Source organism: Carlito syrichta, unplaced genomic scaffold (genome assembly GCF_000164805.1).
Source record: "Carlito syrichta isolate Samal-C Ts95f unplaced genomic scaffold, Tarsius_syrichta-2.0.1 Scaffold306137, whole genome shotgun sequence".
NCBI classification, from domain to species: Eukaryota; Metazoa; Chordata; class Mammalia; order Primates; family Tarsiidae; genus Carlito; species Carlito syrichta.
In genome coordinates, this window is record NW_007250233.1 from 115,280 (window position 1) to 127,315 (window position 12,036).

Sequence of the window (12,036 nt, forward strand, 5' to 3'; positions counted from 1 at the left end):
TCCCTCATCTTCTTTGATTCCCTCTTTCCCTCTCTCATATGCATTTTCCCCCAGGGATGTCCTGACCCGATTGTCACCGGTTTGTCTCTGAGAAGCCATGGGTCTCGCCCCTTGACATCACACAGTGAGGGCGCATCTGGGCTGTCACGTGAGCTCCAACGGCTCGAGCGGAAGAAATCGCCCGTTTTTTCCATCAAGACGCTAAGAGGTAAGCGGGTTGGGTAGACTGCATGGAAAACTCGGGGTCTGCCCACAGGCACGCGAAAGGAAAGAGAAGGCTCAAACACGTCTTAAGAACCACGTTTCCCGGACGTGGACAGATTTCTGACCTTCAGCCGGCGGTCCGGGTCTCCACTGCATAGGGAGTTGACTGAGACTTTGAACGACTTCCAGGCTGGGCTTAAGTTATTCATCACCACCTGGGGAAAGAAAGAGGAGGCGTGGGTGGGGAAAGCCTGGGCACCGTCACATTTCAACATGGACATGCCCGAGAAAACATGCTGACGCTCAGGAAAAGAACAGTTGCTGGAACCGATGAAAACCTGCAGTGGTAAGTCTTCGAAGGGGGCCCGCCAAGCAGGCCATTATGAACGGAACTTCTGGGCCCACTGTCCCGGCTGCTGCCTCACGAATAATGACAGTAATATCTTCCAGCATGTGGACACCGAGGGTGGTCCCTTCTGTATCAACAGGGGCTGACATTTAAGAACCAGGGCGGCTGTGGCCCGGGATGGAGGCCCTCCAGTTTGGCGGGACTGTCGGTCTTGCGGCAGAGATGCCCTTCTCTTGAGGTCAGCAAAGGTCAAGGCTCTCAGCAGGGGTGGAGAGCATGGCAGGACACATCTACCCCGAACACCTGGACAGTCCTTGGTCATCTGTGACCTTGAGTCCCAACTGGTTGTGAGGCAAAAGAGAAGTTTTCAGAAGAAAAATCCCAGGAACACGCTCACACTAACTCATCACCACCCCAGTTAGAACATCCTGGAAGGGCGCAGCAGGGCAGACCTTCAGACCGCAAACCTGCTAGAAATCAGAAGGCGGCTAAAATCCTGCCCGACTCCAGGCGCGTCAAGTTGGACCTGCCATCATGAGGAGTCAGGTAATTCCATCTGGGTCAGCGTGTGTGAGCTGCTGCTCTGTGCCAGCCTTTCGCTGTGTACCCTGGGGTAGGGCTGTGTTCCTGAACCAGCAGGGGTTGCACCGCCAGGGGAATTCTTAAATACCACGCCCAAGGGACGCGCCGGGGTGGGCCCTGAGGTGATTTCGAGGCAGGGAGTTTGAGAACCACGGTTCTAGGGGACATGAACACAGCTTGGTGGAATTCTGGCACACTGATTTCTCCTTATGAAGCTTTAGCGAGCAGATGTCTTAGTGTTTAAAAAATATAGTTCCCTATCCAAATAACATAATTATTTTATAAGCAATTCCCTCTTCGACTGGATTCCTTAACCTAACTATGAATTATTGATTAGATCGTGGGCTCATTCTTGTTTTCTCTTCATGAATGCATTGAAGTCGAGAACTGACGCTTCTGCGCAACTTTGTCACGTTGCCACTACCCTGAAAATGATGAAAATAATTGCAAGAAAGAACATGAGACAAAATTGTTGGGATTAATTTAAATTTCTCACCCTTCTATGACAATGTTAAAAAGTGAAGAAGTTTTACGGCAACAGTTTTGAAAAGCTTGACAGCAAGCAGAAATTTTCCCTGAAATTTAAATCTGTGTGTTTTGTGTATGTGCGTGTTGCCCCTAAGCACACAGAATTGCCTGGTGTTTATTTTGTGCCCACTGAGGAAGCAAGAAAAATCAATGCTATGTTGCTTGGCTTATTGGGAAACTTTGCAGCTGTGTTTCTTGTGAGACTCTGGGACCCCACAAGGGGGGAGGTTCTGGAGAATCGTGGGGATAGGAGGGTTTGCTAGTATAACCATGAGAAGAAGGACACTGTTGGGAGCCAAGGAGGGGCGGGCCTTGGAGGAAGGCGTGGGCATGAACAACCATTTACCATCTGTCCGCCCAGGTGAAAGCCCCCGTTCACTGGCTGGACCAAAGGATGAACGGGGCCACTTCTGATTCTCGCAAGAATTTACTTGCTTCTCCCCAAAGCAGCTTACTTCTTCAGAGGAGTCTTCTCGGATGAAGGACTCTCCCGGGCGCCACTCAGCGCGGTGGTGCTGGCTGTGCCTCAGTCTAGTCTCCAGAGAACCACGCTGTTCCCCAGCACGCAGGACACATCCTGCTTACACCCAACTCCATTCGGTTCTTGATTCTTTTATTAAACGGGGTTTATTAGGTGCCAACTATGTGTGAGACGATATCCACAACTCGTCCACCCAAGGCTATTTAAGGGTCGCCTACCATAAGAAGGACATGAAAAGGCTTCCTCCCACCACCTGAAATCTGTTACTTCAGGAAGATGGGTGGAGTTCTCCCTCTGGGTTGGTGGGAACTGGCACACCCACCACCCACCGGGAAAGTCATGGGTTCCTTCTTTCTCTGCCCCATCAGGGGCACAAGCACATGGGTCCCTCTCAGCCTCAGGTCACCCAGCACCAGAAGGCGAGCACTCTGGGCCCCCCGCTCCGGGTCACCCAGCAGCGTGATGTTGCTCCCTTTTTCCCAGTGCATCCCCACCCTGCAGAGTCCCTCTTGGACGGGCTTTGAAGGAAGAGAGAGCTGCAAATGGAAGCCTGGGTTGGCAGCTGGACGTGCGGGTGGTAGTGGGCAGCAGGGGCAGAGGGAGGGATAGGTCAGGTCTCCTTGGAGAGAGGGGAGGGAGGGGACAGAAGTTGCAGCTGGACCAGCGGCGCAGAGGCAGACCGCTGTCTCAGCACTGACCTCAGGCCAGCACCAGGCCGGCGGACGCTCCTTCCCCGGGGGCAGAGGGGCTTCCCTGGCCGCAGCGATGCTCAGAGCCCTCAGCTCTACCCTTCATGAACTGAGAGAGCTGAGAAAGTGACCCACCCTCCCTGAAGTTCAGTTTCCTCACCTGGATCGTGGGGCGATCATCCCCAGCATCGTGTCGTGGAACCGGTGAGGAGGGAACACATGAATGCGTGTAAATCGCTTGGTGCAATGCTCTGTGCCCAGCCACCGTTTAATGTGAGCTAGTCTTCACGTTTTTATGACTAGCAAGTGGGTGTCTGTACTGAAGGTCAACAATAGAAAGCTGGAGTTACAGAGGGGCTCCTCTTTTAACCGTTAAGTTGATAATTAAAAGGAGAAAAGCCAACTTGGGCAGCGTCCTCGCAGAGGCGGGGAGACCCCAGGCCTGCGTGCACATCCGCCGGCAGGAAGAACTGCGGGGCACCTCCCCACTCAGGCCCTCTGCCGTCTCGGGAGTCACACCGGACGAGGACGCCTCTGCTTACCTCTGTCCGGTGCACCAGCTGCTGGGTCGCGTCATCATTCATACGGAAAATCTCCAGAAACGGGTCAGATTTGCTGAAGAAATCCTGAAACAGATGAGCAGCAGTCAGTGATTGTTTCCCTGCTTGGACTGGTCCTGGTCTGTCAGGAGCTCTGATCAGCTGGAAGCCCTGCTGGTCGCCAGCTGTCCCAGGTGGAACAGAGGCCAGGCTTGGCATCTCTCCCACCCCCGCTCCGCCCTGCTCTCTCCTCCCTCCAGTGGCAGGCAGCACCCGGCTCGGCGTTGTTTCTGCTCCCTGTGCCTGTAATGAGCTGCATCTGAACGCTATGTCCTTTGTACAGTAAGGACTTGGTTGGTTGGAATCCAAAACATCCTTCAAAGATCCATCCAAATGCCAGCTCTTTGAGAGTCAATGTACCTGTTGTCCTAGACAGACCCATTAGAGTCATTAGAAAGTCTAGGTGATGATGACAGTATCTGGGCCCCCCATGGGTCTGTTTCTAGGATCTGTTTCTTGGTCTGCCTCTTGGTGTGCCTGTTTATTTTTGAACTAATTGCAGACCCTGTGTAAGAAAGGTCGCAAAGATTTTAGATGTGTCTCTAACTTCTAGCAAGCGTTTAGCACAGGGGCCATCTCCTGCGTTCCATCGGGATCAAGCTTTTAGAGGCTGGGTTTCTCCGAATGTGTTTAAGGCCCATGTACTTCTGATTCCCTTACTGTAATCCTCGGGGGCTTGAACCGTGTCTTCAATGCCAGTTCTCACCAGTGAGACTCTCAAAGGCTCTGTTTACCTCCCAACCTCTTGGCTCTAAGTTTCTGTTCTGCTTCTCTCTATGCTGTTTGCTAGTCAGTAAATGCCTGGAGTGGGTAAGCCACTCAGACTGTGGGATGACTGCCTGTCCCTGGGGCATCTAGGAATCTTTATCCCTAGCTCTCTCTGTAGTCCTGAACCTCAGGTTTTCTTCTTCAGTCCCAGGAGACCGCCAGAATCGCTGCTCAGTTTCTCTGCTTCTTGGAAGTTGTTCCCACTAGGCTTCCCAGCCTCTCACTCCACTGTTTTAGGAGTCAGCCTCCAGGTATGGCCTCGGGCGGAAAACCTGCACCGGAGGCCTGAATCCGCTCTGTCATTTCTCATCTCTCTCTCTCATTTCCTGGCCCCGCAACTTTTCACTCTTAGGGCCCCAAGCAGATGTGTCTTATCTGTTGTTCATTGCTGTTTTCAGTGGGAGAACGATGCAACACAAACAAGCGTTTTGTTGTTGGAAACAGAAGCTGTCTCCATCCTTTTGGTTTTTGCCCTAATAGGTTATAAGTTCTCAGAGAGGAGAAACTTGATTCATTTTCCACTATATTGCCACAATTTCCTCAGCATCTTCCAGTGTCTAGATTTTAGTAGTACATAGTGCTCATTGAACGGATGGACGGGTATGTGAATGAACGAGGGGACGGGTATGTGAATGAATGACATGGACACCTGTGTGGAACAGGAGGGTGTCTGAGCAACAGCCTTAGTCATCATACTCTTGTTATGCGTTTCACCAGGTTGTTCTTTTCAGAAATCTAGACTGCAGCCAAGCAGAATTCAGCCTCTATTTGCCCGTGGCTCTCTGCTTTGCCTCCTGGAGGGGACTGCTGTGCCCTCAGGCAAGGTGCTCAGGAATTGTGCTCAAAAACTGCCAACCACAGTGGAAGAGCTATACCGATCATTTTTCTTTTTCCTTTTCATTGACAATATAAAACTTTTGAACCAATGTTTTTGTGTAGAAATGGAAAATATGGAGAAATAGAAAGATGACAGATATGGAAAAGAGAAGACATCACCCATAGTCCCACAGTCACCAATTGTTTTTTGGGCAATCTTTTCCTAGCATCCAGATGTACTTTCTTCCTTCCTTGAAAAAAACTATCATCATAATCTAGATACCATTGAGTATCCTACTCCTTTTCCTTGTAGTATATTGAAAGCTGCTTCTGTTTTACTTTGTATGCCTTTAGAATGTCCCTTAGGATTAGCAAGGCTGATGTCAGAAGGACATTCTGTAAACCAGGGAGGGAAAGACCAGATGCAGTCTCTGTCTTCAAGGAACTGCAAGTCCACATGCCGCTCTCTGGCTCGAGCACAACTTCCCACCCCAGCGCCACTGCACGTTATCTGGGTGAGGGCGGGCAGGTTGCCTGATGTCTCCAAGCCTCTCCCATCCATAAATGGAGCGTGCCGCCCTTTGCCTCCTAGCCACTCAGAGCAACTGGCAGAGCTGGTGCCTGGGAAGCGCCGAGTCCAGTGGCACGTGGTGAGCACTGTTGTGACGGTTGCCAAGAGGAGAGAAAACGCAGGAAGACACTCTGCAAAGCACCATACAAATATCAGGGGTGGATGGCACTAGGGAACTATCTGATTTCCAGAACAAAACAGCTCATGAGCAGCTCAAACATGTTAACTGCACACTCGGAAACTCACAGCTTTGGCACACCCACTCTGGGTCTAGCTGTGTGGCCACTTGGCTCTGGAATTCTCAGCTTTCTTGGCACCACCAACAGCATGGAGGCGGCCACTGGGACAGTCTGTGCGGTGAAGATGAGAGTGCTGGGCATTGCACCAAAGCTGGGAGTGGAGAAACTCTTTAATCGCTTGGAAGCCATATTGCTCTGCCCTTTCAGTCCAAATGGGGAAGAAGTGAGGTCAACAGGAGGGGGTCAGGCGGTCAGGAAGCCACACAAGCCCCTGGTAGAGATGCTGACCTTGGGGTCCTGGCCCAGAAGGCACCGTCTAAAGATGCAGAGTGCCAGGCACGCCTACAGTGAGTTCACCCTCACTGCCTTCATCCGTGAAATGGAAATAAAAATGCCTGCCTTTGAGAATACGGATGCAAGTCTGGGGACACTGTAGGTTAGACCCTGACGCCGGGCGCACGAGGGACGCTCAGGAGTGATCGCGTTCTGTCAGGAACGCAGACTGGACTACGGCCCCCAGGCAGGCGTGCGGGACCGCGGTGGAGCCACCGCACAGCAGGCAGGGACTCACATCGCTTCAGAGCAGGGGTCCACCAGCGACGGCAGGGGAGCTGGAGCTGGCCCCTGTCTGCCCCGTGATTCAGGTGGCCTTGGAACCCGGTGGTGCCTTCTTTACGCATTGTGCACGGCTGCGTCCGGGCTTCTGGGGCAGAGCTGAGGAGTGGGGACGGCGGCCCCTGGGGACTGGCCAGGTGGCCCTTACAGGGAGTCTGCTGGCTTGCCTACTGACCCAGCACCCATCAAACCAGCATCACGGGTCGCCGAGATGCCGTCTATGGTGATACTTCCACAGGCGGGAAGGTCGCTGAGAATCAGACCCCACACACCACGGACCTCTCCCGACCCCTCCAGTCTGGCAATCGCTTTCCTCTCTCTCCTGACTCGTTGGATTGATTGCCAGCTGCCTGCTTTTGTCATAAATGTGCCTTACGGGTCAGGACATCTCTCTCTCCACCACGTGGGCCACTTTCTCATGAGACAAGCAGTTCTTTCTCCTCAGCCTGATCCATTTTGTGTCCTGGTCCTCGTGGAAGAGCCTCTCAGGCTTTGTGGCTCTGGGCTTCTGCTCCGGGGAGGTGTTTGCCGGTCTGGGACAGGCAAGCTAAAAACGACGATTTCTGTCCCAAGGAAGAATCTGGATTTCTCTGTCACTGTGGTTTGCAAAAGACTTAGTGACCCTAGTTGACCTTACTTTGGTGATGCTTGAACATTTCATCTTAAGACCCCTTTGCGTTCTTAAAAATCATTGAAGACCCCAAAGAGCTTTTGTTTGTATCAGTGACATCTGTTCACATGTACCATAGTATAAAACTGACAAATTTTAAGCATATTCACTTATTATGCTTTTAAATAATAAAAAGAAGTCCATTAAATCATAATAAAAATAGCATTTTAATGGAAAATAATTATATTTTCTGACTTTAAAAAATAGAATGGCGTTATTTTACATTTTTACAGATCGGTTCAGTGGCTGGCCTAAAAGAAGGCGGCAGGAGTCTCGCGTCTGCTCCGTGTTCCGTCTTGGGGGACAGCAGGGTTCGTATGGCCTGGGGAAGCCCCGCTGTGCACGTGTGAGCCAACAAGAGGAAGAGAGAAAGCTGCGTCTTGACACGATCATGGACATAGTACTGACCTCACAGACTCCCCGGGAAGGCCTGGGACCGCGCCCCTCACCACGCACACCCTTATGTCCCGCCCCGGCTTCCCACGTGCTGAAGAACACGGAGCGTTGCCAAGCCTTCCACGTCACGAGACACGTCCGGTTTTGCCCTGGCAGAAGATGTGCGTCCGGCCAGGACCATGTGGAGGCCCCCTCTGGCACCAGCGCTTAGGTAAGGGTGTGCCATGTGTCCTCCACATCGCCGAACCTCAGTTTTCTCATCCGTAAGGCAGCTGGACTCAGTGGTGCCTTTGCCCCAGGGGGTGGATTCCTGTGGTCTCCGGAGCTGCGCGAGGGGACTGGGGTCCAGACAGCCTCAACCATCGTCCAAACGGGCTGTGGCATTCGTCCCTGCCTGCTCACACTGCAACTTAAAAATGCGTGCAGACAGTAGTTTGAGGGTTTCTGTGTAGGTCTTGGATTCATTTAGAGTTGACTTTTGTATATGGTCATGGGTAGGGGTCCTGTTTCATTCTTCTGCATGTGGTCAGCCAGTTTTCTCAGCACTATTTGCTGAACAAGTTCTCCTCTCCTCAGCGGTGGTTGTGGTCAGTGGCTTTGTCAGAGATGAGTTGGTTGAGAGATCGAGTTTTTGCTTCCGGAGTCTCCATCCTGTTCCATTGGTCTATATGCCTGTTCTTGTACCAGAACCAGGCTGTTTTGATTCTCGCAGCCTTATAGTGAAGCTTAAAATCTGGAAGTGTGATGCCTCCCACATTGTTTCTTTGGCTGAGGGTTCTATTCGTGCTTTTTTTGTTTCCAAATAAACGTCTGCATTGTCGCTTCCAGGTCTGAGAAGAGTGATGATGGTAGCGTGGTAGGTGTTGCGTTGAGTCTGTAGGCGGCCTCGGGTCGGAGGGACACCTTGGCAACACGGATTCCTCCAGGCCAGGAACGTGGAATATTTTTCCATTTGTTTGTGTCCTCTTTGATTTCTTTCAGCAGCGTTTTAAGAGCAGGCAACCGACGTATGAAAAAAAGCTCAGCCTCACGAGCCATCAGAGAATTGCAAATCAAAACCGCTCTGAGATACCGCCTTACCCCCGTAAGGATGGCCATCATTAATAAATAAAAAAACAACAGATTCTGGCTCGGGTGCAGAGAAAAAGGAATGCTTCTACACTGCTGATGGGAGTACAACAGTCCAATCTCTATGAAAACAGTGTGGCAATACCTGAGGGAACTAGAAACTGACCTTCTCTACAATCCAGCAATCCCTCTCCTGGGAATATACCCAGAGGAACACAAATCGCTCTACCCCAAAGACACCTGCACATGCATGTTTATTGCCGCACTATTCACAAAAGCAAAAGCGTGGAACCAACCTTACTGCTCATTGAAAGTGGACTGGAGAAAGAAAATGTGGTACATGTACACGATGGAACATTACACAGCCATAAAGAAGGACAAAATCATGAACTTCACAACGACTTGAATGGACTTCGTATCTATAATACTCAGTGACCTATCCCAGAGACAAAGAACTGAGTATCACATGTTCTCACTCACACATGGGACCTAAGCCTTCATCACGATAGCCCAAGGGCACGATCGGCTGTCGTGGGACACTGGCCGGGGAGCGGGGCGGGGCACGTAACCACACAGGGTACCGGATCCGGAGCTGGGGAAGTGAGGACCGGACGAGAAGGGAGGCCCAAACTTCACCCGCACGTACATTACATGTATCCCTAACCCTGACTTGTACGCCACGTCTTTACAGTAAAATAAAGTTAAGAAGAAAAGGAAAAAAGGCAGCAGCTCAGGAAGTCTTCACACAACCCACTTCCGTGACATGATTCTGCCACCCCACCCCCATCAAGGGCATTTTAAAAAGTCCACGTGCGGTTAGTTTATAAAGATAAAGTCTCTCCTGGGGTCTCCAGGCAGAACATGTGGCCCCTCCAGGAGGCTCTGGTTACATATCACTTCCCATGTCCTGTTATCTGGAGTCTTCCTAGAGCTTTCTGGTGTGTCTGGCTCTCTCGGATGATGAGCTCCAGGTCGTGCATCTGGAAGGGGTGAGTCTCTTGCCCAGCCCGTCACATGCAGCAGACACCCAACCAGGGCTCGGTGAACGAACGGTGGATGAATGAATGAATGAACCAGAAGGGTGAGCCAGTGAATGCACACACGGGCCGAGTACGCGTTCGAGGCACAGCGGGACCGAGCTCCGTCGGGAGAGGCCTGGCTGCTCAAGGCTGCGGCGGGCACTCGAGCCTCACGGTTCAGCCGGACGCTGGCAAGTCGTTGAGAAGGTGGAGCCACGCGCAAGGTCTCCAGGCCTCTAGTTTTACTCCAGGAAAATGGAGTCCTGCGCAGACACATGGATGACGGGGTGCGTCTTTGACTTGTGGATTGGGGTGGCAGGGAATCGCTGCTGCCCTGCGGTGAGGTGGAGGAGACACGCCGCCCTTCGTTAAGGTGTGGCGTCTGCAACACGTGTCCTGTGTCTACTTGACTAACAGCGCCCGTGCTGTGGCGAGGCCTCGTGGAATGGCCAGGCACGGGCCATTCCTCAGTTGACCCCTCGCCCGCAGGGTACGGTGGCTGTGAAAATGTGCCTCGCAGACCTGCAGCTTCAGGGAATGTCATGCTGCACTCTGAAAGCCACCCTGCACTGCACCGAGGCCAGGCTGCCCGCGGGCTGCTCCCACCCAGTGGTGGGCGCGTAGGGGATACAAGGGAGCGACCGTCTCAGGAGACGTGCGACTCCCCCCGGCTGACTTTAGCTCCAAGCCTCTCTGCCGGCCTGGCCAGGCCTTCCTGAGACTGCCCGGCATCCAGAAGACATCCAGCCCTCCGCACCCCCTCTCCTGGACTTTCCCAGTGGTCCCCTCTGTGCTCCTACACAGACATGTCCCCTAACCAACCTCCTACGTATTGTCTGCTTCTCGGAGGATTCGGACTGACACGGGGAGGGACCTTAGACAAGTTACTTCATCTTTGGGTCTCTTTCCTCATCTGCAAAATGGCGTCACCCAGGGGTGGACCGATGAATAACCATGGTAATGCCTGCAAAGCCCTCAGCCCTGCCCCAGGGAAACACAGGAGCTTCAAAAGCGTCACTCTCCTTCCTTTCACCTCTTCTCTCCTCCCTGGGAGTGTCCCGAGCCACGGGGTTAAACCCTGTTTGTGGGGCGCACCTGACCTGTGGCGTTTGGACTCAAACGGGGTCTCTGTGCAAAGGGGTCATCCTGTCTCAGTCACGGCCCTTCCCCTTCCTGTCAAGCACTTCTGACTGGGGGGAGCCCCTCCTTGTAGACCTCTCTGAGATATTTGCCCTGCCGAGTCACATGGGTTGACAGGGAAGCAGCTGCAGGCGGCCATTGGATGGGCGCGTGGCCGGCGCTGCTCCTCCCTTGGGCGCGTACCTTGTCGTCCAGTTTCCGCGCGTTGAACGCCAGCTCCACGTAGTCGTCGTTGCCAGACAGCTCCTCGGCGATCACCTGCAGGGAAGGCACTCGTCAGTGGCGGGGGGAGTGGGGGGAGAGAGGGCCCTCAGGCCAGGAGCTCACATCCGGTCCAAACTCAACCAAGACGCCGGGCCAAGAGTTTCCCCACAACCCCCATGAACAAGGTGCAGCATTTCCCGGGGTCCAAGGAAACTCCCAGGAAGAGACAGCAGTCGATAACGGATTCCATATACATGGTGTACGCGAACACAAGAGGTGGGACCCAGGCTGGAGGGAGGCCCTGAGTGCGTGTGGCCCTCTCTGTCCCTGTCACCTCCTGCCTCTTCCACCTCACTTCAGGGGCGGGCCTCGGTATGTTGTGGTCACAGACACCCTTGGGGCGTTGAAAGCCATGAGCTTCTGCAGCTGAAGGGCCTGGAAATTTCCATGCACAATTTCAGTGTTTTCCAGAAATGCAGCCAATGTTTTGATCCAAGGACCCAAGGTGAAGAGGAGCCTTTAAATATTTAAAATGCGGAAGGAGATTACATTTTTCTGGGATGCACTTAGGAAGAAAAGCTCAAGATATTTTAGGGGAAAAGCAGCAAGATAGGTTTTGCTCTTTTGGGGCGAACTGTACACCTGGGTCCACGGGTCTGTGGGCTTTGGGAGTGAGCCCTGGGGTCCATAGCTTCTAAGAGCACCATGGGGTCTGAAGACCATGTGATTCGTGCTGGAACATGGCAGTCGAGATGCAGCTTTGGCATGACAATGTCGTTTAAACTTTCAAGCAGCAAATCAGGGAAGTTCTTGTGAGTGGTCATAGCTTTTACCATGGAGAACCCCTTTGAATTTTTTCTTTAAAATATATGAATCAGTCACTCTTGAGTTAAAAATGAATGTTCAGAAAAACTCAGGAGATGCGCCTCCCTGGCCTTCAGATTCTGCTGGTACTTTTTCAACCTTTTTTCTTTTTCGTTCTTTCTTTCCCCTCCATCTCTCCCTCGGTCCCTCTCGCCTTCTGTCTCTCACCCCCTCCACCTCTCCCTCTCTTATCTCTCTCTTTTCTTTCTTCCCTCCCTCCCTCCTTCCTTCCTT

General features: G+C 52.5%; 1 protein-coding gene across 1 annotated transcript in view; it reads right to left on the reverse strand.

The window, feature by feature from the left end:
* Nucleotides 1-12,036, reverse strand: part of LOC103265253 (copine-4) — a 414,012-nt gene that overhangs the window by 97,939 nt on the left and 304,037 nt on the right. Inside the window, exons 5-7 of the mRNA XM_008062949.2 lie at nt 10,918-10,992; nt 3,376-3,459; nt 330-419 (exon numbers count right to left, since the gene is read on the reverse strand). Coding sequence (XP_008061140.2) covers nt 330-419; nt 3,376-3,459; nt 10,918-10,992 — 249 coding nt within the window. The remainder of the gene's footprint in view (nt 1-329; nt 420-3,375; nt 3,460-10,917; nt 10,993-12,036) is intronic.